The following is a 25,134-nucleotide window of genomic DNA, read 5'->3' as shown; positions in this document are numbered from 1 at the left end:
GATAGAGTTAATTCTTCTTCCTGACAGCTGGTGTAGTGCTGTGTTTTGGATTTCAGATGAACATAATGTTGATAACATACTGATGTTTTTAGTTGTTGCTGAACAGTCAAGGACTGTTCAGCTTCTCAAGCTGGCCTACCAGCGAGAAGGCAAGGGGTGCACAGGAAGCTGGGGCGGGAGACACAGCCAGGACAGCTGACCCCAACTAGCCAAAGGAATATTCCATACCATACGACGTCACGATCAGTGCATAAACTGGGGGAGTTGGCTGGGGAGGCGCTGCAGCTCAGGAAGTAACTGGGCCATCAGTCATCAGGTGGTGAGCAATTGCACTGTGCATCGCTTGTTTTATATATTCTTTTATCTTCATTACTGTAATTGTTGTTGTTATTCTTTTTTTCCTGTCCTGTTAAGCTGTTTTTATCTCAACTCACAAGTTCTACCTTTTTTTTCCTCTGGGTGAATGGAGTTAAGCCAGTTGGCAGCCAGTCACAAGAGGTGTTCCCCAGGCCTTGGTTTTGGGGCCGGTCTTGTTTAATATCTTTATCGATGATCTGGATGAGGAGATTGAGTGCTCCCTCAGTAAGTTTGCAGACAACACGAAGTTGGGCAGGAGTATTGATCTGCTCTAGGGTAGGAGGGCTCTGCAGAGGGTTCTGGACAGGTTGGATTGATGGGCTGAGGTCAACTGTATGAGGTTTAATAAGGCCAAGTGGCAGGTCCTGCACTTTGGTCACAACAACCCCATGCAACACTACAGGCTTGGGGAAGAGTGGCTCGAGAGCTGCCCAGTAGAAAAAGGACCTGGGGGTGCTGGTTGACAGCCAGGTGAACATGAGCCAGCAGTGTGCCCAGGTGGCCAAGAAGGCTAACAGCATGCTGGCCTGTATCAGAAATAGTGTGGCCAGCAGGACTAGAGAAGTGATTGTCCCCCTGTACTCAGCACTAGTGAGTGTTCAACTTTTTCACTTGTTCAACTTTCGTAATAACACAGCCAGGTAGTGTGTTTTTCCTTGTTTGAGGTGGCTTGCAGCACTGGGAGAATGTGTTAGATCCTACCAATGAAGGAAGGCCCAGCCTGCTGAAATTCCCCCGAGACTTAAACGCCTCCATGGCAGCAGTCAAATCAAGTAGGCTTGCTTCAACCTTTTATTTCGTGTTTGTGGCGTCCCCCCGACACCCCACTAGCAATGCAGATTCTCAGCTGTATCCTTGGGATTTGTTTTGTATTTAGAGGTGATACCCTCAGGCTCCATTTTACCCTTCTGAGGCATTTGCAGCAGCATCTTAGTTCTGCCGGCTTCCTGGAGATCAGGGCTGAGAATGGCCAGAGGAAACTGATTAGTCTCTTCTGATTTCAGTCTCCTCCTTTCTTACCCAACTTATCACTGCAGAGCTCAACTAGGTCTTAGCAGTGAGCACAGCTTCACTCCACTGTGCAGCATCTCTCTTCAGTGCTTGGAAAGGTCAAAGAGAATTGCATAGCTGGTTACAGGAGCAGCAGAAACACTTACCAATATTCTAGGAGATCCATGCTTCAAGTGTCACCTGGTGAATTTTCTGTTGAGTGCCTTTCAATGCCCTGCACACTTGGGAAGAGGCTTCCATAAAGTGGCCTAGAAAATCTCCTTATTATTTTTCTCTTTATCATCCCTCCTTCACACCCCTTGCTGCCAAGAGATTTGACAACATTAAAGCTGTCAATACCTTGAGGTCACTCTGTGTCAGTGTCTTCTCATACTCCTGCCTCACATGTATCTTTTCTCTTACTTCTGTTCTTATGCCTGCAGAAGAATCATCTCGTTGTCTAGCCAGCTAGACAGCTGTACCCTGCTTTGTTACTTGGACTTCTGCAGTGGTACTAGCAGTGCTGATCTTTCCCCTTGTCTTTGTGCAATGGGGTCTTTCATGTATTGATTTACCTTAATTAATTTGATTCTTCCCTCACATAAGTATATGTGGACAAACCCATGGACTTCATTATAGTGATGCAAAAATGAGAGATGTCGAAAGCACAAAAAAAGGTCTAATTTCTGCTGCTTTGCATTTTAAAGGGTTAATTATGAAGTTCTTCTTTTCCCTCTCTCTCGCCTCCCCCCTCCTCTCATTAAACTATGTTCAGAAGTGACTGAAATGTGTGCGGACTTTCTTATTCAGCAGCAAGTTAACAAAAAAATTGTCCAAATGTTAACACAAGAGCTATTTGGTTAATTCAGTTTATAGATTAATAATAATTCACAAAGTATTAATATAAAGTGAAAACATTGCCATTCTGTAGCTGTGTTACAGAGTATGTAGCTCTGCGTAAAGGTGATACCTGTTTATATTCAGGATGGCAATGCTTACCTATGTTCTTATGTTTGACCATTTGATAAATTATAATATTTCACTTCGCTAATTGTTGTTTACTACTGCATCATTCCTTTTCATCTACATGACTATCGGTCAGCTCTGTTTCTTAACAAAATAGGATGGGTAATTGTTATGTTGATGTTTGGGGGGAAAGGAGGAAACTCTGGCTTTTGATTTTTCTGTCATCTTGAAGCAAATATACTAAATATTCTTATAAATGCCTACAAATACTTATGCTTCACTGGGGGAAGATGGAGAGATTGGTTACATCATACTATGCAAGACACTTACTTAATAGGCAAACTGAGTTTATTAGGGTTATGCTGAACAAGGAGTGGGATCTTCTACCAGAGATTTCCCTTTGGGAAACAATCAGTACTGAAAATAAGTTAATTTGAAATGACTGATAGAGAATCTGAGACTAAGATTTTGATTGCTGCATGACCTAGAGTTTTATTTTAAATGTGTGAAATATGGCAAGAATAAAGTTCCTCTGTTTAGATTTTCTAAAGTCACAAAATTTGGGAAGCTTTTCAGGTTTGTCACCTTTGTAGAAAGTATGTGCTTAGATTGTTAATTTAAGAACTAATTCCAAAATGCTAATTCTGGTATGTTTGTTCAGAAAGGTCTTGTGCACAAGGGAAAAATCACTTTTAAAAAAATACCCGTGTCAGCTTATTGTCTGGATGAGGTTATTTTCCATGTGGCAAGTGAAACTGCTCTTAAACTTTTATTACCACTTTAAGTAAAAATACTCCTGTTGGAAATGTCACATTTTAGTTTTTCATATGGATATTTTTAATTGTTTTTACTTCTACAGATGGGTGCTTGCTTTTCAAAGGTTTTTAATGGCTGTCCATTAAAAATTCATTGTGCAACATCATGGATAAATCCAGATACAAGAGGTAGCGTATTACGTGTATTTTACCCATTTTGTCATCTCCTCAGATTTCAAGAATGCTTAGATGAGCATGCTTAGATGAGCAAGACAAATACACATATTGTAAAATAGGTTTACTCATAAGCAGAAGTTCTTTAATTATGCCACTGCTGTCTGAAATTCAATGTTTTTTTAAAATTATGTTAAGATACATGGGGTGCAGTTTTCAGCTTTGTTTAAAAAGAATAAATTACATATCAAAGGCAAAAAACCCCATATTTTGTTGTTTTTATTCAAGACTCTTCTCAACATTTTAGTCCAAAAGATGCCAATCCTGATTTATTTTTTTAAAACCTGATTTCTGGAGGTCCTAGTTGAGATTGATTTCTTTATCATTCATTTGATCCCCCTCCCGGCAAATCTTTCTGGTCCTACAGGTTTCTGCAACACTTTATTTTTTCATAGGTTTTAGTGCTTTATTATATAGCCTGATGAAAGGGGTAATTGGTAACTTTGTACTTGCATCTCCTGCAATTTCACCTTTTAATTATAGGCACTATGGATGTGCTACTGAGCCAGTAAGCAAGAAAATACTTAGATTTTTTTAGAAACTGAAGTTACAGAAGTCTATTTTTTGCAGTTGATGTCTTCTCAATATGAGATTTCTTGTCTTGTTCACATGCCTAAATGTAATCCAGGGTATTAATTATGTTCAAGAAGTGAGGCACCCCCAAAGTACTGAGAAAATGTTCCTGTTAATACTGCTGTTAATAATTTTGCTAATAACTAATTGGCAAACTAACTGCTCTTAATAATTTTGTTAATAACTTTTGGAGTACTAATCAATACTCCAAAAGAAGGCTATGAATATGTCACGAAATATATGGATATATTATATATTTTTATATAGATACAAGTATATTTAATCTATACATGAGGAAATTGTTCATATGAATTCTTGCTTATGGTTGCATCACTGCTGTTTTTTATTCCAATTGTAACTCACAAAAAAAATACTATTCTTCCCTAATATCTTAAAAACAGCCCCATCCACAAATTTAAGCTTCCTTAGCAAGATTAATTTTCCATGCTTTCAAAACCGTGACTATTATAGGTTGGTTTGTTTCAATGTGTGTAATTGTTTTAAGACTTTTTTTGGGGGGGGGGTAAAGAGCTGCATACTCTTACAGAATACACATTCCTTAAATCAGGATTTATAGATTTTCTTGTTGTTGTGTTTGCAGATCAGTACTTGGTATTTGGTGCAGAAGAAGGTATTTACACACTGAATCTCAATGAACTTCATGAAACATCAATGGAGCAGGTATATTTCTGTTTTGATATTTTGGGGGAAAAAATACAACTTTGTGGCTTTTTTTTTAGCCACTCAGATTATTATTAATCTTTGCAAAAATTGTCTTTACTACAGTTAGATAGGCACTAGCTACACTGAGAATTATCTTAAATGTTTACTATTGAGGATACCTTACAGTCATGCTTAATTTTTTGGTAGGCTGAGCCATGTTAAAGTAGGAGTTCTACATATATCTATGTGTTGAACTTCGTAGTGCATTGTCCTGCAGTTAAATGATTTGTTAAATGGTATGTAATTTCACTGATCTATTTTGGATGAAAGTTTCTATTTTCTTTAAAGCTTGGTTACAAGATAGAATATTTGCAACAAACACTGCGTTTCAGCTACAGGGAAGCAAGGAGAACCTTTATACAGTAGATTCCATTATTTTGGTCTTAAAAGCAGCTTTACTGATGAGACTTAGCTTATTGAATCCCAATTAAAACTCTGTCTTTGCAGAACCTTATAAAAGAGTAATTTTTTGAGGGGTTACTGTAGGAGGTAAATGCCAATAGCAGGCTTTTCTATATGGTGTGTTCTCCAGCTCTTTTGTTAATCTCTGAGAGTTGTTTTCTTTCCTGCCTTCTCCCTAACTTAGGGAACTATGCATCTGCTATTGACATGAAGGAATTTGCAAGGACAGCCTTCACACTGTAAGCTGGAGGCACTGCTGTTTGTTCATCTTCCAGGGTCCAGACGTTGTAGATTATGTCTGTTGTGTTGAGAAGGCGGCCTAGCTAGCTTGCACTGAGTTCCATGTAATCCCCATAATCATACTGGTGCTTGAGTTAGCTAGTTTAAACCTAGCTCAGGTACCTCTCTGCTGCTACACTGCAGTTGTAAAACCTACCCTGAGAAATACCACTGATACAATAAATCTTGCAGGCCAAGTAGACCAAGGAAAGGTTTGCTTTTTTTCTTTTTTTTTTTTAATTGGCAAGGAGAATAGATGTAATGAAACTCATGCTCTCATATGTGTCCTTGTTTTCTCAAGTCACTGTTCTGTAGTGCATTGTCTAGTAAGCTTTTAGGGAAATGTTTTAATAAGCACTTAGAGCTGAGAAGAGATGCTTGTATAAACAGCTAGTCGTGTGGAACAGGAGGAATGAGTGACAGGTCAATCAACCTGCAAATCTGAAGTATTGCTGTTCTCTAATCCTCAGATACAAGCCTACTAAGTCACAATATACTTATGCAGCTACAGAAGATCAATTAAACATGCACATTACATTTGGATGCAGCCAGGCTGGTAGATTATTACAGTAGGTTTTTCCTACAGTGTGTATAGGTTATGAGAAGACTTCAGGAATAGTAGTGCACCCTCTGTGCTAACCATTTATTACATTGTTATTTATGATAACAGGCCATAGGGCTTTAATAGCATTTTCAAGTTCTGTGTTTCACTTCATTGTTTACTCTCTAGGTCTGATACAATTCAGTGTAAAAGAAATAGTAGTATCCTTGGTTATTTTTCACTACGTTCCACTTCACTAATGGACAAAGTAGAAATAACGTACATTTCAAGGAGTTAACACAGCTTCAAGATGAATCTCTTACTCTTTGACCAAAAAATCCTCCAATTAATTTACAGATCTGTTCAAATCTTTCTAATAAACCAGAGGAGGGGGTGTTATTGTTTGTTGGGGGTTTTTTTGTTTGTTTTGTTTTGGTTTTTTGTTGTGGGTTTGTTTGGGGTTTTTTTAAGAGAAAGAGAAATTCCCTCCTGAGTGGTCTCTCTAGCCCAATAGTCTGTTTCCTAAAGTGGCGGTAGGAAGTGCCCATGAGCTTGGCCACTGTCTGCTGTCTGTTCTCCTCAGACTCCACTTCAGTCATTGATTCTGACTTCAGTCATTGAATTGGGGATGTTGGAGGATACCTGCCTATTTGCTTTTTGTGTCCATTTATGGACCTGTTGGACATAAGTATGTCTAATGCCTCGTTTACACTGTTGGTACTTTCCACCTCCATGACCCCTTGTGGCAACACGCTCCAGAACGTGTGTGAGAGTGGGGAAAAAAAGTACCAGTACCCAGTACCATCTTCTTTTTGTTAATCTTTTTTTTTTATGTCTTGTTGGTTTCAGCCCTATCTTCCTAGTAATTGTGGGATTTGACAAATAGCAATTCTGCCTTGAGTGTTTGTTGCATTCCTTCATCACTTAATTGAAAAGTGTAATCATATGCAGATGGAGAGTCCCTTCAAGTGCCAGTTTTAATTGCTTCAAGAGACTTGGACTATCACGGGCTTTAGAATGGCTGTGGTTTGTTGACCATGCTTTGTTTACTGAAGTTGATGTTGTTAAGCTTTTCTCCTTTGAAGGAGAAATTTTGGTGGTTTGTAAAATTTTTGAAAAAGAATTGATTGATCGGTATAATGACGTTTTGTGGGCTTATACTTGAAGACATGAATATAAAATGTGATAATTGTCCAAATGTTAATGTTTATGTTAAATATAGTATATGTGTCTAAGATTTACTCTGAATTAACACTGGAATCGGGTAAACATACTTGTCTTAGAGCTAATTTCTGCTACAAAAAGCAAGTCAGTATTAGTTTTGTCCTGTTGTCTCTGCAGATATTAATTGATCAACTTAATATGCTCACATTCTGTGTATATCAAACTGAATGCTTTTCTTTCTTTGTTTTTCCTTCCCTTTTTCAGCTATTTCCTCGAAGGTGTACATGGTTATATGTCATGAACAATTGCTTGTTGTCAATATCTGGTAAGTTACTGGGCTGTCTTTGAGTGATAGTGCTGGTAAACATTTGGTTTCATATTTGAAGTGTGGTTTTGTTTTCTAATTTCCAGGTAAAGCTTCTCAGCTTTATTCCCATAATCTACCAGGACTGTTTGATTATGCAAGGCAAATGCAAAAATTACCTGTTGCTATTCCAGCACATAAACTCCCTGACCGAATACTTCCCAGGTAAATACACATCATTAGATACATCAGAACATCTTAATTCTGGGAGTTCCAGATATGCTTGTGAAACTGTGGGAATAGCAAATAATATGAAGCTCTGTTCATGGATTGCCATGAATGACTCATGGGCATTAATCAGAGGGTAGACCCCTAAATTTACATGAATCAAGATGTGAATATACTCTTATTAGAGAAATGGGTTTTGGTACATTTTGCCTTCTTGTCATGAAGCCTCTTGTTTCTGGGCATAGCTCTTTTCAGGTATAGTCTAGTAGGATAAATCCTGGTTGTACTTGATGCTAAATAAAATCTAGGGTCAGTATTGTACCTGTGGTATTTCAGGCAAGTAGAAATGGTGATCTTACATTAGTTACTCTGAGCCCTATCTTTTTACTCTATTTAAAAAAAAAATGGGGATGTGTTATCTCTTGCTGCAGAGGGAGTGGGCTCATGGGTTATTTTGAAAGCTTGAAAGAGTAGAACTGGAGTACAGATCTGACATTCATCATTGGCTAGTCATTTTTCGCAGGCCAGTGTGGAAGGTATTTTTGTTCCCGGATGCCTACAGCACATTGTGCATGCAGTCCCTCCAAGTTTGTTTACTAATAAGCGCATACAAAATCCCAGAGACTGGGTACAGTGCTGGCTGCCAAACAAGCCTTAGAAGCCCATTCAAATCCAAGAGGAAGAGGTAGTAACACTAATCTAATTTGCAGAGAAACCTTTGGTTTTTAAAGTGCAGAGTGAATCACTGGTTCTTCTCATATAATACGCTTTCTGCTAGTAAATTATATTATAGAAGACCTGATTCTTTGCTACCTTTGGTTCTATTAACAGTCTATTAACATCTAATTCTTGGATTCAGGAAAGGCTTCTTGTTCAGTCATCTGCAGATTATAATGGTGTAACACTTGTCTGAAAATTGTGTTCTTCCTAGAGGCTAAATTCTAATTACCTAAGAGGTAATTTGTGCTTTGAATTGTGTTCTGTGTACCTGCACCACTGTTCTGCTCCTCTCTCTTCCAAACTAACTTTGTCTGGGTGACTTGGCTTGAGGACTGCATCAGCAGTGGACTAATAACCATAATTATGGTAAGGATCGTGTGAGGAAAACCTTCAGACTACATTCAGCCTGGAATGACACCTCACCTAAGCTGCAAAGAGGACTCAGAAAATTTCTTGTCCAGTCATGTAACTTCCCAAGAAAAATGCAGCAGAACCTGAATGTGTGAGTGCCAAGACAGTCATTCAAAGACAGGAGACATTCATTTAGATAATCTGTTTTGCTGTTTTATCTCTTGCTTTAAGGCGTCAGGGCAGTAACATTTAGCCAGGCAGAAAAAGTATGTAGAAGAGCATAACTTTTTTTTCCTACCAGGCCACAAAGTGTATTCTTCAGCAAGCTCCTGGATGCCATGATGATGAGTGCTACATGAAAAATGTAGATATGTTAAAAGCAAAGTTTTCAGTAGAGAAAATGCAAAGCAAAATAGAATTCAAAGTAATTTATGACGTTTGTATATTCATCTGCAAATGGTCTAAGCTCAATTTATGATACTTGGTAGGCAGACATTCAGTAGCAGAAAATACGTCTGTGGTAAGTCTCCTTTCTAGCTTCTTCCCCTTGAGTGTCCTTGAGCAGTTCCTTTCAAACCTTCCATTACTTCTTCCTAGCAAAATCTGTGGCCAGTACTCAGTTTTCATGCTACTCAGTCCTGCTGCATTATCAATCACTTCTGGACAGCTTCATTTGAAATGCTATGCAAGTATTTTCCCAATTCATAGCTTTGACTGCAGCATCTCTCTATCACTCCACTTATTCCCATCTTTTCTACAGCATCAAACTAGTTATTTTTTACTGTCAAGGCTACTGTGGCAAATCTCCATAGTATCTGTTGTCTTCTAGTCTGTATAGAAACACGGATTCCCACTACTAGCAAATAACAATATCTTCCCTGGCTTATCTGATGAATTGTCAAGTAATTGTTTCCATGATTTCTCAGGGAGCATCCCCTGCACATGAGAAAAGATCTTGCAAAACTGTGTTCCAGTCCTCCTTCAGACTTCTTATTGAAATGCATGCTGTGCTGCCTATGGAAAGTTTTGCATAATTTAAGCTGTTAGCTTGCAAGGACACTAGCCCAGCAACCTACCCAGTACAGTATTGTCTCCTACACTCTTGGGTCCATGTGTCTTGTCTTCAAACTATAATATCCTTGGGACAAGAGTGGGCTTTGTTGTCTGTGTGGTATCCAGCATCTTGTGCTGGATAAGTTACAGCATTACAAAGAAGAATGATCATGGGAGTACCAATAGATTATCCAGGCATGTGTATAAATACATTTAATGAAATAGCAAGAGATAGTGGTAAATGATGCTTGAAGGTAGTGAGGTACCTATTCCTCTCCATTCCTGACTTTTAACTGCGTTCATAATGCTGCATTAACTGAGCAGCATCTCGGTGCTAACAGAGGGATTACCATGTATGTTCTAGGTACATCATTTTAAGAATAAATATATGAATAAATATATTGGGGGGGGGGGCAAATATAATTTTCCCACCACCAACTCTCTCAAAAGAAAATCCATTCAATTGTTTTAGTTGATCAATAATTCTGTGTTTATATCTTGCAGGAAGTTTGCAGTGTCTACAAAAATTCCTGACACTAAGTGGTGTCAGAAGTGTTGTGTTGGTAAGTAAAGATCTGCAGAATAAATGCCAGGAAGCAGTACAAATGGTGGCAGTATTAAGATTGCTGAGTCAGGTTTAGGAGGTAAATGGAGAAGACACTTCTGTCATATTATGAAACTATGCATTTGCAGGCAATGAGCTCATTCAGGTTAGTCCTTGTGTTTAAACAGTGAAAAATTCCCCATTTTGCTCTTCATATATAAAGACAATTCTCAACAAATGCAGAGAAGCAGAATGCATGTCAAATTTAAACCATCCCTCAGGAAGAACCTAATCTCCATGGATGGCAGTGACTTAAACTTAAATTACCATCAGGTTTAAGTAGCCTGACTTCCTAGCACAAGTTCCAGTTATCAATATTGGATGATAAAAAGCAAGGAGTATTTTCAGTTCTTTGAGGACAGTGTTGTCTCTAAAGCCTTTACAGTGTGTTCAGAGTGACAACTACTGAAGTGTCAAAGCTGCACTGTGTTAAAACATGTTTTAAAAGGGGGATGGGGGCAGATAGATTAAAAAAATCAACACCCCCCCCAAAAAAAAAAACCAAACACAAAACCACAAAAAACACCCAACCAAACAGGAAAGGTAACTATGGATGATCTCTTGGGATCAAGCTCCTTTCCCTGGAAATGTTTCATCTGGTGTTCCATAATCAAATATTTGGTGTGAGGAGTTCTATTATACAGGAGATTTTCAGACACTCAGTGGTAAGTGAGCATCTGTCATTTATTCTTATAAAAATCTCCCTGATGTTGTTAAAACATCTGATTTTATTATCACTTCTTTGTCCAGGTCACCTGTTAAAAGCTGACTTCTTCTGGGATACAAATTCTCTAGGGTGGCTGGCTTTCTGACATGAAAATTAATTTGGAAGTCCGTATGTTTTCAGGTCTCTGTTTATGAAATGACAACCTGGTGGCGTGCTTCTCTATGATCTTAAGGTTTCTGTACTAACAGGCACGGAATTTAACAAGAGTGCTGTGGGACTTTGTATTATGAGGGGTAGTCTGCTGTCCTGGCATTCAGAGATAGCTTAGCCTCATAAGTCTGCAGTCTTCCTTGCATGATAGGTGTAAGTGATAATTTGTGATGGCAAAAAGGGCAGCTGCAAAAGGCAGTTCCAAGGGGAGAAATGATGGATTCCCCTCTCCTGCCCTACTTACTATGTGCAGCCTGAGCCTCTATTCCTCCTGGCAGCACAAGTATCCCTTTGGCCTGGGGGAAGCAGCAGTGCCACAGGAGACAGAAAAAGATGAGAACTTCTGGTTGTCTTTCTCTACCTTACAGGTGTTGGTAACTGCACGTTTTGTGGTTTCTGCTGCTGAGTTGGCTTGGCCCTTAGCAAGGCTGGAGTGCTATTTGCTGCATTTTGCAGTGGGTTTGACTGGTGTCAAGAACTTGGATTAATGAAATTAAGCTTTGATGTTTAAGGTGCCAAGGGATTGCTAGTGGATTTCTTTGGCAGTGAGGTAGCATGAGCTTAGTTCACTTAAGTAGATTAGTACTGGCTTGTAGAACCTGATCTGAACTGTGTTGTTAATTGCCGGATGGCCCACAATCACTTTACTGCACTTTAAAATCTGATCTTTAGATGTCATTGTACAAAGTGCAAAATAACAGTTGTTCATCTTAATGGATATGCTGGTAGTGCTTAAGGAATGAAATCTTGTCAATACTGTAGAGTTAAAGTTGTGAAACTTGAGATTTCACAGTGCTCTATTTTGCACCTTTATTGTTCTCTTCCATTTTTTTAATTGAGTGCTGACAAACAATAGAAGAAGAGCAGTTGAGTGGAAATAGATGATGTCACTTTAAAAAAAAAGAAGTTAATTTCCTGCTGATGTAGAAGTGCTCATCAGAAATACAGAGCTTCTGGATTTCAGACTTACTGTGACACTGCTTGGAAGGCAGCTGAGCAGTTCTCAAGTGACAGTGATTGTTCAGTGCCTGATGGATAACTCTCTGTGTGTCATAGAAAAAGCCATTCTTTACCAGCTTCTCATGACGATTTGGAGATGGCTTAGGCAAACCAACATGGTGGAGCAAGATACTTCAAATGTGTGTGCAGTCAACTATTTTTTTTTAAGACTATCTAAAATAGTGAATCCCACCTACCAGTCTAAAAAAAACAAGACAACTTCATTTTGAGTTGGAGAGGTGAAAAATAGCACAGTGGTCTTGTGCAAGACGCGTTTATTACAGCTTATTTGGCACCAGCTACTAGCTGTTCATGCCCGATGGAAGGGCAGCCCCTGTTCCAGCATGCTCGCTGTCACCATTTTCATAGTGTGGATGTTGACTTTTCAGCAGCTTCCTTGTATAAAAGGTTAGGGTGGTGGTGGTGGGTATTTTCCAACACTGTATGGACTGTTATTTAGTTGGAAATTGTTTATAATTTGTATTTGCGTAGTACACTAATGTACTCTACCTCTCCTTTTTTGGCAGTGAGGAATCCCTACACGGGCCACAAGTACCTTTGCGGAGCACTGCAGTCTAGCATTGTTTTGTTAGAATGGGTTGAACCAATGCAAAAATTTATGTTAATCAAGGTAATATTACAGTAAGGTGAAATACTGTCATGTTCAGTTCTATTTATCTTGTAATGACTTTTTAAGAATAAGTATTAGCCTTTTCTTGAGTTATTAGACTTTTCTCTTGGTTTCTGTTAAATTACATTGAAAATAGCTATTTAAATGTGTAATATGTATTAACTGACTCAAAATATTTATAGGAATGTTCTTGGTTTTGTGGTGCACTTCAGTTAACAAAGCCCTTCTCTCCATGAACATTGCCTTTTAGTTGCATAGTAAAAAAACTCTGGCTGATAGACTGAGACATGGCAAAATAGAATGATAACATGGGTTAACAGCAGACTTGCTCCTATACCAGAGAGAAGGTAGCTGCTTATTCTATGCTTTGTGACACTGTATGTGCCCAGAAATGCTTGTTATCTCCCTCTCTGACACCACCTGAAGAGACGGAGCCAGGGTGGACTCATACTTGTAGAGAGGCAGCTGCTATAACTTGATCAACCTGGGAAACAAGACTTAGAGCCTCCATAGTTGGGGAGAGCAATGATGGGTATAGCACTCTTGTCATCTGTGGGCAGCTGCACAGGACACATGAGATGAATGACATCCTATCTTATTTTAACTGAATCAACATGAAGTGTCTCTAAACTTCATAACTCAGGCTTTTTGTATCTTATCGATTCCTGTTATCTGAAGAAGTAAACATAGTTTTTTATTTTGTTAAGAAACAAAGTAAAAAAACAAGTTACAAAACGTGTGGCATGAAATTTACTATACAGTTTAAATAGCTAAAAGCAACTTAGACTAAACTTGTTTCCCTTCTAATATCTATTTTTGTTTCTTAATCTAGCACATAGATTTTCCTGTACCTTGTCCGCTGAGATTGTTTGAAATGCTGGTAGTCCCTGAGCAGGAATTCCCTTTAGTTTGTGTCGGTGTCAGCAGAGGAAGAGACTTCAACCAGGTGGTGAAGTTTGAGACTGTCAACCCAAATTCTACCTCTTCATGGTTTACAGAAACAGGTTTGTTGTAATTGCATTCAGAAATGCTCCTTTCTCTTGTATTGTAGCAGAAGCACTAGAAAGGTAGTTTTCTCTGAGGAAACTAATGGTTAAATCATTAAGGCTATGTGATCATTGTAAGTTCTCCATTTAAAGGTGTATCTGGTTGTACCTGCTCATACATGCACTTTTTTTGGATGTTTCTACTTGTTGAACTGATTGAATTTCTTGAGACTTTGAGTATAGCAGAGGATGGACTTGTGGTTTCTTGCATTTCCATAAATCAGGCTGTACTTGGCTATTACACACTGTGCTGTTCTGTGCTCTACCCTGGCACCATGACTTATGTTTATTTAATACATTTTAATAGAATTGCGCTCTGAGTGTAGGTATGTTTTGGCTCTCCTGCAATAAGCCAGTGTGTTTAGAAATGGTGTTATCGGGCTCCTGCTGAGACAGCATATTTTGTTTCATCTGATGTTTATGGAAAGCGAAAGGGATTAGGGCCACTGGTAGTAGGAAACCAAGTACCTGTCCATCACAGGTCTGGGTGCTATGAGTGAGGAAGCCACCATCTGAGCAGCAGTAGATATTCTCTTAAGGAAGTGTGCTAAGAATTACTTTTCTGGAGTTGTAATGTTCCCCCCTAAACCTAATTACAGTAGTGAGCTGACCCCAGTCATAGCTTGCAGGTTTAGAAGCAGTAAATAACTTTGTTATTACCAGGCATAGAGCCCTTGTTGATCCATGATGAATTTATACATAGCCTTGTGCTGGCTTATACACGTATGAGTCCAGCTGATTGTGTACTGTAGAATTCACTAAGAAATACTGTTTCCACTGCTGACTTTCTTGCTGCTGAAGAGTAGGTCAGATTTTGATACAGTTTAAAGCATAGTTACAGAAAACTAAAGCGATCAGTGGATGGCCAATTAGTGCACTTAACTACTTCAGAGTTAGTACATTTTATTTTCAAACTCACACATCAGTAGAGTCTATAAAAGTAGCATGCTGAAGAGAAATTTTGACCCGTAATGTCATGTTGTCATTCTTCTCTCAGTATTGTCTGCATCAATGTGTAAATACAAGAATAGTAATCCCTTCCTGGTTCCTTTTTTTAATGTGGAAAATTTAACATTGCATTGTGTGTTCCAAAACTACTACTTTAGCTTCCTTGAATCATTTGTGTGTTCTTGTGTTGTGTCTATGTCGTTACATTCTCCTGTTTGTTTGACTGTAATTTAAACCCTCATGTTGTATTGGTTTATTCCTGTCCCCTGCTGGCAGGAGAGCGATACTGCAATAAAAGATTTTTCATTGTTGTTTAAATGACGAAAGCATATACCATATGGTCACAAATAACTTCCATCAAATAGTAGTTTTCATTGTTTGACATTTGACCTTTTTTCTAAATGTCTGATAAAGATGTTTTAAAAAAATTAGCTGGCAGAGACTTACTGCAGGGAGTTTCTCCCCTTGCCATCCCTCTGTTAGCTTTAGCCAGTGCAGTGCATGTTTCCACATTGCATAATGTGGTTGCACAGTGTATGTCCTCCAGTACTTCTGTTGCATGCTTTCATCATGGCTATATCCACCTTTAGTTAAGGTCATGCATTAGAAGTTTGTTAAGATCATAAACGTATACCTTCCAAGATAAACACCAAAAAAGAGATGGAGGGACCATCGCAAGGAGCACATTTCTGCCATCATCCTTGAGGAGTTTTTTGCTTCTCAGTATGACCATGGATTTTATTATTTAGCTGAAAGCTGCTTTTGTGTTTTAGGTAACATGCTCTAATTTCTCATCTCTAACAGATTTAATGAGTTTCTCTTTTCCGTATGAAAGAATGCCTACAGAATCGCTGGCAGTAATGCTGAATTAGTAAGAGCTGCTTTTTGTGTAATTTTAATGTTAACAAATAAATGACCAAAACTACTCTTCTCTTGAGTTGATGTGTCCACTAATCACTTGTGGGTCAGATCCCCATGTTTGCTGTGATGGAGACTACTGCAGCTGTAACCCAGAAGAGAGGAAGGTAACCCTTCTTTTAAGAGTTTGGAGAAGGAAGTAATCTATTTTTGGAAGATCTGGGGATGGAAACTCTGAAAATAACAGCAAGTATTAAGTACTAATATAAAAGTCCCTAGCAAGATTTAGCAATAAAGGCAGAAGAAAAATGGAATGAAACAGCATTCAGATTTAGTGTGAACAGTCTCATATCTGCCTTTTTTTGCAAATAAATTATTGATATTAAATAATATCAACAGAGGATAAAGGGAGAATAATGTACATGTGAGTTTGCTTTTGTGACATGGCTCAGAAAAGGCTGGATTAAGTCCATACTTCAATATTACAGCTTCAGTTTTCCTGTCGTAGTCAACATATTGGATAAGTGGACATGCCTCTAAGAGAAGAGAAATGTCACTGGTAAAATGATTATTTTACGTAGATAAAAACACACTAGCTCATTAAATTGTCTCAATCTCTAGAACTTCCATTTCAAATTTCATGCTAATTTATATTATGAATTAACACTGTCATTTTTTTATAGACACTACAGAGACAAGTGTTGTACATGTAACACAGCTGGAGAGAGATACCATTTTGGTGTGTTTGGATTGTAAGTTTTAGTATCAACTAAATATATATTTATGCATATACATGCATATTGTCTGTCTTCAAATTAGGTCACATATTGAACATTGATTCTTGGTTGACATACGCTATTTATTCTCTAGGCTGCATAAAAATAGTGAATCTGCAAGGCAGGTTAAAATCCAGCCGCAGACTTTCATCGGAGCTCACATTTGACTTTCAGATTGAATCAATAGGTAAGTTGGATTTCATTATTAATATTGAATATCTGGATAGACTAGAGAGGTAGGCAGTCACAAACTGTATGAAATTTAACAAAAGCAAGTGCTGGATTCTGCACCTGGGATGAGATAATCCTGGTTATACATATAAATAGGGGGGATGAGAGGCTGGAGAGCAGCTGTGTGGAAAGATCAGGGGGTTTGGGTTGTTGGCAAGCTGAATATAAGTCAACAGTGTGCCTTGGTGGCCAAAAGGGCCAACCGTGTCCTGAGGTGCATCAAGCACAGCATAGCTAGCCAGTCAAGGGAGATGATTGTCCCACTTTACGCTGCACTGGTGCAGCCGCACCTCAAGTACTGTGTGCAGTTTTGGGTGCCTCAATATAAGGAGGACATCAAACTATGAGAGTGTGTCCAGAAGAGGGCGACCAAGACAGTGAAAGGCCTCAAGGGCAAGACTTCCAGGGAGCAGCTGAGGGTACTTTGTTCATCTTGAAGAAGAGAAAGCTGAGGGGTGACCTCATCGCAGTCTGCAACTTCCTCAAAGGAGACAGCAGAGGGGGAGGTGCTGATCTCTGTCTGGTGACCAGTGATAGGACACAAGGAAATGGAATGAAGCTGCATCAGGGGAAGTTCAGATTTTTCATTAGGAAAAGGTTCTTCAGTGAGAGGATGCTCGGTCACTGGAACAGGCTTCCCGCAGAAGTGGTCACAGCACCAAGCCTGTCAGAGTTCAAGGAGTATCCAGACTCCTAGTCATATAGTTTAGTTTTAGGTCATCCTGCGAGGAACAGGGAGCTGGACTTGATCTTCATAGGTCCCTTCCAACTCAAGATACTCTATGATTAACTTGTTTACTGTTACAGTACAGAATCAGAGATGCATCTGGTCTCTAATAATAGAGATGTCAAGTCTTTAGGATTTGAAACACTATCTCAAGCATTTCACTTTATGTGATAAGGCTCAGTGAAAGGTTCAGCATGCTATGTAACGTGCTTCTCTAGAAGCAATTGGAGTGGAGTAATAACCCTGGAGTCTCCCCTGATTAGGCTAAATGTCTTGGGAATATGACAGAGACCTTCAGCCTCAAAAAGAATACCTTAAAACAGCCTACATAAACTCTGTGAATCACTCCTGGCTAACTCATTCTGCATGTGTGTTCACACAGTCCCGTTTTTATAAAGCAGCTCAAAGACTAAATTATATGATATGTCACACTTTACAAAACTTTTTGGGTTTTGTGAAAAGTCTGAATGAATTAGATTTGTGAAACAGAAAGACAGAATACATTTATTTTGACAGTTCTCCAGTAGTTACATACCTGGACTGCATCACATGCTTTTGAAAGAGGGATGAGAAGGAATGTGTGCACAGGTGGAGGGTAGCACCTGAAGGGGAGGACCAGTGGGAAACAAAAATAATGAGGAGTTGGAGGGAAATTTACTTCTGAGGAGAAGCTTTAAAGTTTCAGGCACTTCAAACATAATGTCCCACAGAGAAGAGGACAAAAAAAAACATTGACATGGAAAATATTACTTTTATGGCTCCTGTTGGTTCAGAATGGAGGGAGGAAAGGAGTATGTGTACTTGAAGCTGCTCGTTGTGGGACCTCTGCACATGCCATAGTCCTCTCAAGCTCATGCTTGTCACAAACAAGCTTCTGGTGGCCTGATAGTGTCTCCAAAGGGCTCTGTTTTCTTTCCTGCATACCTGCCCAGAGGCAGGATGCTAGATGCAGGTGGGACAGATTCTTCCTAGGGACCTACACACTTGCCCTGTCTTTGAGGAAGGCCCTAGACACATTTCCTTTCACAGGGTTCAAATGCAGGTGTCTGTGTCATGTTTATGACAAGGGGACTGGCTGGGAAGTAGAGGGCTCTCTAAAGCTTTGTATTGCTATTGCAGGAGGACTGTAGTAGCCAACAGTTGCTGGGAAAGTGAAAAATGTCACTGCAGTATCCCTGTAACTTTTCTGCTAAAATTAAAAATTTATCTTCTGCTAGTGTTAGAATGAGGGGTTTCCCGTTCAAAGGAAAGGACATGTTTAGGACTAGACAGAGGACAGTTTTAGAACTTTTTCTGGTTAGGTGGGAGTATTTTTAAACCCTGCTCATTAAATAAATATATACATGCAGCTACTTTTGAGGCAGTTTCAATGATTCCTATGAGACATTTTGCAGTCTGTGTGGGTGAATGTGATAAAATAAAACATACGCACAAATTTCAAAATTGCAGTCATATGCTTTTGGCCTTAAAAGCATGAGTTGACATTATGCCTCAGAACTGATTCCAGTGTTCTTTGTTACCAGTCTGTTTACAAGACAGCGTATTAGCGTTCTGGAAACATGGCATGCAAGGAAGGAGTTTTAGATCAAATGAGGTGAGTACTGCATTTTGGTTCAAATTCTAGCTTCTAATATAAGCCAAGTAGAGGATAAATGCATAATGCTTGTGGTCTGAAAAAGAGTAAAACATTTCAGTAACTTCCCAGGTTAGATCTGAAAGCTGGAGTCTCATTCTCAGTATGTTTCATAAGCTACAAACTAATTAGTGAAGCTGTGCTGGCCCCTGCCAAGTCTAACATACAAAGCAGAAAGCAACAAGAAGCCATGATGCCATAGAAAAGATCCGAGTCTAATTCTTGGTAATGCTGGTCTTTCACCTTAAATTGCTTTGAAGACCAGTGTCACTCCCTTAACCTCTCACACATGGGTACCAACATTTGGGCTTTGCCAGTGGTTGCATGCTCCACTGCTGAGCTTTAGCTTTTTGTCAGTGTCGAATGAGTTGCCCATCTTTTTTTAGTCTGCTCCATGTTCCTTTGGCTTACAAGTACTTTGAAGATTTTAGTGCCCAACTTTCATAAGAAGTATTTTCCATTCTCAGGAGAAAAATGTCAGATTGACCTAAAGATTTTTTTTCTAAAATATTTGTATAGTCCCTCTTTTCAGCCAGTTTGATGTGATTTTTAGACATAGTTAAACTATTATAAGTACCTTCCCAATTCCTCTTTTCCTTACTGCAAACCTTGTGCATCTATGTTTGTGGAAATGCTGTGCTTTGTAGTATCTTAATAAGTCTTTTGATTTGGTTATTAAAGAATGTTCACAAACTTCACCAGTTGTTTCATCAGTGTCGTAGTGGCTGAGAAATTGAGCTCATTAATACTAATTGTATTTTAAGGTACACATACAATCATGCCATGCTGAGCTTAGATATTCCACGTTGTTACACAACTGCATTTATTAACACAAAGCCACAGCTGACCTAATCTGTGCTGACAGTAAGCCTGCTCTTTGTGTAAAGTTGGACCAAAGACTAGAGTCAGACTACTACTAATTTCCAAGTCTGCAAATGGTTCTTGTGGCATTTGTGCATGTTTGATCCCCAGGCATGATTGTCCTTCTCCCAAGAACTCATAATGGTGAACTGCAGCACCCTGCTGTTAGCACAGATGATGAGGGAGAGATGACGCTGCTAGGCACTTCTCCAACTCCAGACTCCTGTTAGCAGCATTCTGCAAGGCTCAGTGGATTACTCCACCCATTGGCATTCAGTAGCTCTGATCCAGTTGTTTAGAGGATGTGCCCCAGAGTGCTGCAGCACAAGTGGATATTTGTTTATGTAAAGCATAAGGAGCACTCTTCTTACTTTTCTATTGGCAAGCCAAAGCTAGCACCTAAATGAAGAATAGAAGGCAGAACTGAGCTGTTGTCAAGAAAGCAAGCCGCCCAGAACTTTTTCTCTGTAGAACATGTCTAGAGTAAGCTCTCAGGCCTTTTTAAATTCCTTATCTCTCCTGACTAGCCACAGCTATTAAGAAGAAAAACAACTCGTTTTCATCTGTAATATGAAAAGCCTGCATTACCAGGCTCAGATCTTGACCGTATTCATTACTTTGGGGGAATTTTATACTATGTAGTATGTAGGAAGCAGTTACACAGGACAAAAACCTGACCAACCTAATATTACAACATATTTGTCTTTTGAATACATTATTAGTTCAGATTCCCTAATCTAATATCAGTTGGTCTAACTGAGGATGACTTAAGCTGCTTGCAGAGTTGTTTCCTTCCACAACTGTGACATTCCACAGTGGTTTGATTGAGTGGGAAGAATGAAATGGGGAACTGTGTGAATTCTGAGACAAGATGCTTAAAATTTGGACCAAGATTGTGTAGACTCAGCTCCACAACAAGCAGGAAGTAATTTACTTAAAGTGGGGAACTTCATCGTTGTTAATTAAAATTCTCTTGCATGTTCTCTGTGCCAAAAGAGAATTCACTAAGCCAGCTAATGCTACTAGGATCTGGGAAGGAGAGAAGAATCTCTTCTTTCCTCAAGAATGTGAAATGTGACTGTGTAGAAAAAGAGCTTTGTAAAGTGCTGCCTGTTCGTGGTGTGACTTGATATCCTTTGGAGTATGCAGTGGGCTTTGGTTGACTTTATTGATTAACATGATGTTTTCTTTGATGCTTTGGTATTCATGCGATCATAAAGATGTATCGCACAAGTACAATTCACTCACAGTCAACAAAGCTCTATTGCAATAGTCTGAAATGTCAAAATACTATGTTTTCACAGTGGGCATAAGTATCACAAATTAGATTATGTTTCTCTGTTAAGGTTTTCACAATATGAACTTACTGCATCATTACTATGATTCAGAATTTCCATAAAATGCATTTTGTGTGACTTACCTGACCCATTTTGGATCTCTACTCTAGAGTGAGACAAATTGCACCTTACGGCTACCTATTTCAGTCATGGCTGTAAAGAAAATTGCCCCTGTAGCTTGCATCCTGTGCAGTGCTGAGCCCTGCTGTTGTGCTTGCAGTTGCTACTAGAGGAGTTTACATAATGTGGCAGGAATTACAGAAAACTTTTAGATCTCATTTAAAAGTGACAGTTGCATTAAATTCTCTAGTGGATTTAAATCAGCAGTAAATTGGTAACATCAGTCAATTATTTTCTCTAGGTTGATTTTTAAAAACAGTAAAAACACTTGTGTGCTTAACATGTAAACACTTGTTTTATTGTTATTGTCTAGATCACACAAGAAATTTCTGATAACACAAGGATATTCAGGCTTCTGGGATCTGACAGGTATGAAGAGAAGTGAACATTGCATGCTAAAATAGAAGAATAATGTGTGTCCTTCCTACCTTGTAAAAGTTCTTTTTGCTTGTCTCTTGTGATTCCTTTTTCAGCCATCTTACTCATTCTTTTGTGTATATGTCTGCTTTCCAGCCCTTCAAGTTTACTTCTCTTTCTTCAAAAGGAAAAAAAAAAATTCTTCTAAAAGTGTTTGCGGGCTTCCAGACGTATTCAGACATGCCAAATGGCTGCAGTCACAAACTCCAGGAGTGTCTTCCTTTTTGTGCTGTAATTCTTCTGTTTAACTGGTGAAATCTTTACTTTCAGATGCTCTGCTGCAGTAGTTCATCAAGATCTACTTCTTGAGACAAATGCAAAAAATACTTAAAAATATAAATATCTTACTTTCACCCCCAGAAAGGAACTCTTATCAGTTGTCCTCACAACGTGAGAGCTCAGGTCTTGTAAGAGCTCTTGATAATTCCCAGTGTAGCTGTTCTTTGGCATCTGCTTTGCAGGACACTAACACCGTGTCTATCTGACCCATCAGATGCCAGCTTGCTGAGTCAGTAACTGCTATTTTAGGAGTGTCACTGACTTCCTCAACTTTCTCTGCCCTGCTCTCAAACTTTGTACTTCTGTAACAGCCATAAAAACAGCAGATGTTTTGTCTTGTACAGAGTGCATGCTGACATTACACCAGTAATGTATTCATATGAAGTGCAAAGATAGGCTTTAATTTTTCTGTTGAGAATTGCCTCTGTTTTATGTCGCTTGCAGTAAACTCACTCTCTTGTGACATCTTAGAACTAACCAAAAAAGCTTCACATCAACAAAAGGCTTTCCCCATATTCTGCTTCTCCAAGCTTGATGCACAGCCCTGTAATTACCCATAACATCAACAGCAGTGAACGGTGCTGTAGCTTTATCAGCTAGATATTTTTGCTGGCTGGGGTTTGAGGATTCTGCCTTAGGTGTACTACCTGATAGCTTTTTGGTAACTGGTAGTTGTAATACTCATCTCTGACCTGAGGGTTTTATTCGCTGTTCCAGTGAAGTGTGCATGCAGCTCATCTTTATTATGTCATTTCTTTTAGTTGTTGAGAGACAGCATAGCTCAATTTAAAGACAAGTCTGACGTCACAATGGAGCATGACATTGCAAATCACTGCCTTGGAAAAATAATGTCCTGTTCCCCAAATATGGTTCCATCTATTTCTGGCTTGCACTAATAGTCTCCCAAGTCTGAGACAATGTTTAAAGACTTAGCACTGTGATAAACATTAACTCCAATTTCTTCAGATACCATTTTGTTTGCAGCTCTGTCATATTTTGTGCTTGAGCCGTGAAACCTTTTTCCAGTAACACATGTCATTTCCTAGACAGTTCATAGAAACTGAGGTTCTGAGAAGCCAAAACCATGACATCAGTCTGATAAGAACTTGCATGTTGCTTTCTCTTGGTGAGCAGGGAGTGCCTCATGGCATGAGGTGTCATTCCCTTTGTGGAGCACATTGTGCAGAGGGTAGGTTTTTCTGAGCAATAGTTTTGAAGCAAGCAATCTCTCCTTGGGTGAATGCACAATAGATGGATTTGAATTTCCCACAATCTACCTTTACTTCAGGGTGTTTGGGGAGGAGAATTCAGTCATGAACATCCTGGCCCACTTAACAGTTTTAGCAGTTCTTGCCTGATTAAAAAATCTCAAATAGTTTGTGAAACAGAATTGTGGCTTCCAATTTCTCTCCTTTGAAGAGAGAAGAACAACTTCTCTCCCTTGAAGGGAAAGGTCTGATCTAGGACCTCCTTTATGGTATTTGCAGTTGTAGTGTAAGTCCAGCTAACAGTCTCTTGTCTCCAATGCTGGCCGAAAAAGTGGTTGGCAAGAAATAGGCTGAGAGAGAAGATTCTGCACTTAACAGTCCTTTTCTTGAGGACTCCCTCAGCCTGCAGGTCTTTGGGACTTTCAGAAGTGGAGAAAGTTTCTGTGGATTTAGGTTACATGGGCTCAGGAAAAGACTAGAAATGCTCACACAAGAGTCAGTTTTGGTCATCTGTCATGTCCAACGGTGAAGGGCAGACTGATGACTTCTAGAACTGGAGCCTTATTAAGGGGTTAGCTTTGCAAAGCTCTAGGGAAACACACGCCCAGGCGGTAGGGGTAGTGGCCAGGTAGTAGTGATGGACCCTCTTCAGAAGCCCCCACTGAAAGGATGAGAGGCAACCAGCATACATTGCAGCAAGGGAAATTCCAGCTGGATCAAAGAGGGGAAAACATCATGGTGAAGGGTGGCTGAACACTGCTAGGAGCCCAGAGAGGCTGTGGGAGATCCTTGAGACCTTGCCTGGACAAGACCCTGAGCTAGCTTTGAGGGTGGCCTTGCTTGAGCAGCTTTTGGACTAGAGGTGTCCAGGGAAAGAGAAATGACCACTGGTCAGATGGATCCTGAGAAGGAATGTTTACAGTTATACTTAGGGATGTTTTTTAATGAAGGCTTACTTGATGTTGTGGCTTTTTGTTTTCATTTTAGGGTCGTGGTGCTGGAGAGTAGGCCAACGGATAACCCAACAGCCAACAGCAATTTATACATCCTTGCAGGGCATGAGAACAGTTACTGAGCACAGCACATGGCAGGCAGCTCACCTGACAAGAGAACGCTCCTGCTGCAGCAGCATTCATGGCTGGCTGAAATAGCAGAAAAGCTGCAGTAACCCCACTTCAGTTACTTTATAATTTATTATGGCATGAGAGGAAGATGAGAATTGTTTGTGGTATGGACACATAAACATTATGATACCACAGAAGTGCTTAATTTACTGTTATGTAATCTTTGTACATACGCAGTATTTTTCAGTGAAACCTCTTGCTGAAGACCTACACTGACTTTCTGTAGATAGTGGTCCTCCTGTTAAGTACAAGTCTTACCTGTACAGATGTAAAAGTTGCTGAGGATGCAAAAATGAAATCGGGGTACTATTTTAAGGACTTCTCATGTGTTTATTATAAAGTGGGATGCTAGCAAAAATACAGTACATTTAACACTATTGTATTTTATTATATGTCATTTACTAATACAAATAAATCTTAACTTTTAGAAATTGTAACCAAGGCTGTAATCAGATTACAATCTTGTTTTAATTTTGATGCAACACACTGGTGTTCATGTTTGCACAACGTATTGAGATGTGATTTATTTAGTCACAAAGGTAGGTTGTGACTTTGTGGATATGACTTGGGCTTCAAAGTTCCCTTTTTTTAAGTTTACTTGGGTAGTTTTCTTCGTGAAACAAACCAGTTAAACACCTGGTTTTTTTATATTTAATTAAAACTCTCCTTACAATTACTTCTATATGCTTGAAAACAATACTTTCTGGATGAGTGTCAGTCTCAGACTAGTGGTACTGTTACTGCCTGTAACACTGCAAAGGTGTTTGAATTATTAGTGTATACAATGATAAAAATTAGTATTACTGTTTGTCTTACTA

At 39.1% G+C, this 25,134-nt stretch overlaps 1 protein-coding gene across 2 annotated transcripts in view; it reads left to right on the top strand.

Moving 5' to 3' along the window:
- MAP4K3 (mitogen-activated protein kinase kinase kinase kinase 3) overlaps nt 1–24,267 on the top strand; it is a gene marked incomplete at its 3' end in the record, with an annotated part of 76,245 nt that extends 51,978 nt beyond the window's left edge. For both annotated transcript variants that reach the window (XM_081998214.1, XM_081998213.1), the window contains 12 exons: nt 3,173–3,257; nt 4,477–4,556; nt 7,249–7,309; nt 7,396–7,513; nt 10,145–10,203; nt 12,648–12,751; nt 13,584–13,755; nt 16,287–16,355; nt 16,474–16,566; nt 18,861–18,931; nt 21,602–21,657; nt 24,180–24,267. In XM_081998214.1, the coding sequence (XP_081854340.1) occupies nt 3,173–3,257; nt 4,477–4,556; nt 7,249–7,309; nt 7,396–7,513; nt 10,145–10,203; nt 12,648–12,751; nt 13,584–13,755; nt 16,287–16,355; nt 16,474–16,566; nt 18,861–18,931; nt 21,602–21,657; nt 24,180–24,267 (1,056 nt within the window). The remainder of the gene's footprint in view (nt 1–3,172; nt 3,258–4,476; nt 4,557–7,248; nt 7,310–7,395; nt 7,514–10,144; nt 10,204–12,647; nt 12,752–13,583; nt 13,756–16,286; nt 16,356–16,473; nt 16,567–18,860; nt 18,932–21,601; nt 21,658–24,179) is intronic.
- Nucleotides 24,268–25,134: the final 867 nt, after the last annotated feature.

Source organism: Phaethon aethereus (assembly GCF_964289735.1).
Source record: "Phaethon aethereus genome assembly, chromosome: 3".
NCBI classification, from domain to species: domain Eukaryota; kingdom Metazoa; phylum Chordata; class Aves; order Phaethontiformes; family Phaethontidae; genus Phaethon; species Phaethon aethereus.
The sequence above is the reverse complement of the archived record's forward strand: the minus strand, read 5'-3'. Positions and strand labels throughout refer to the sequence as shown.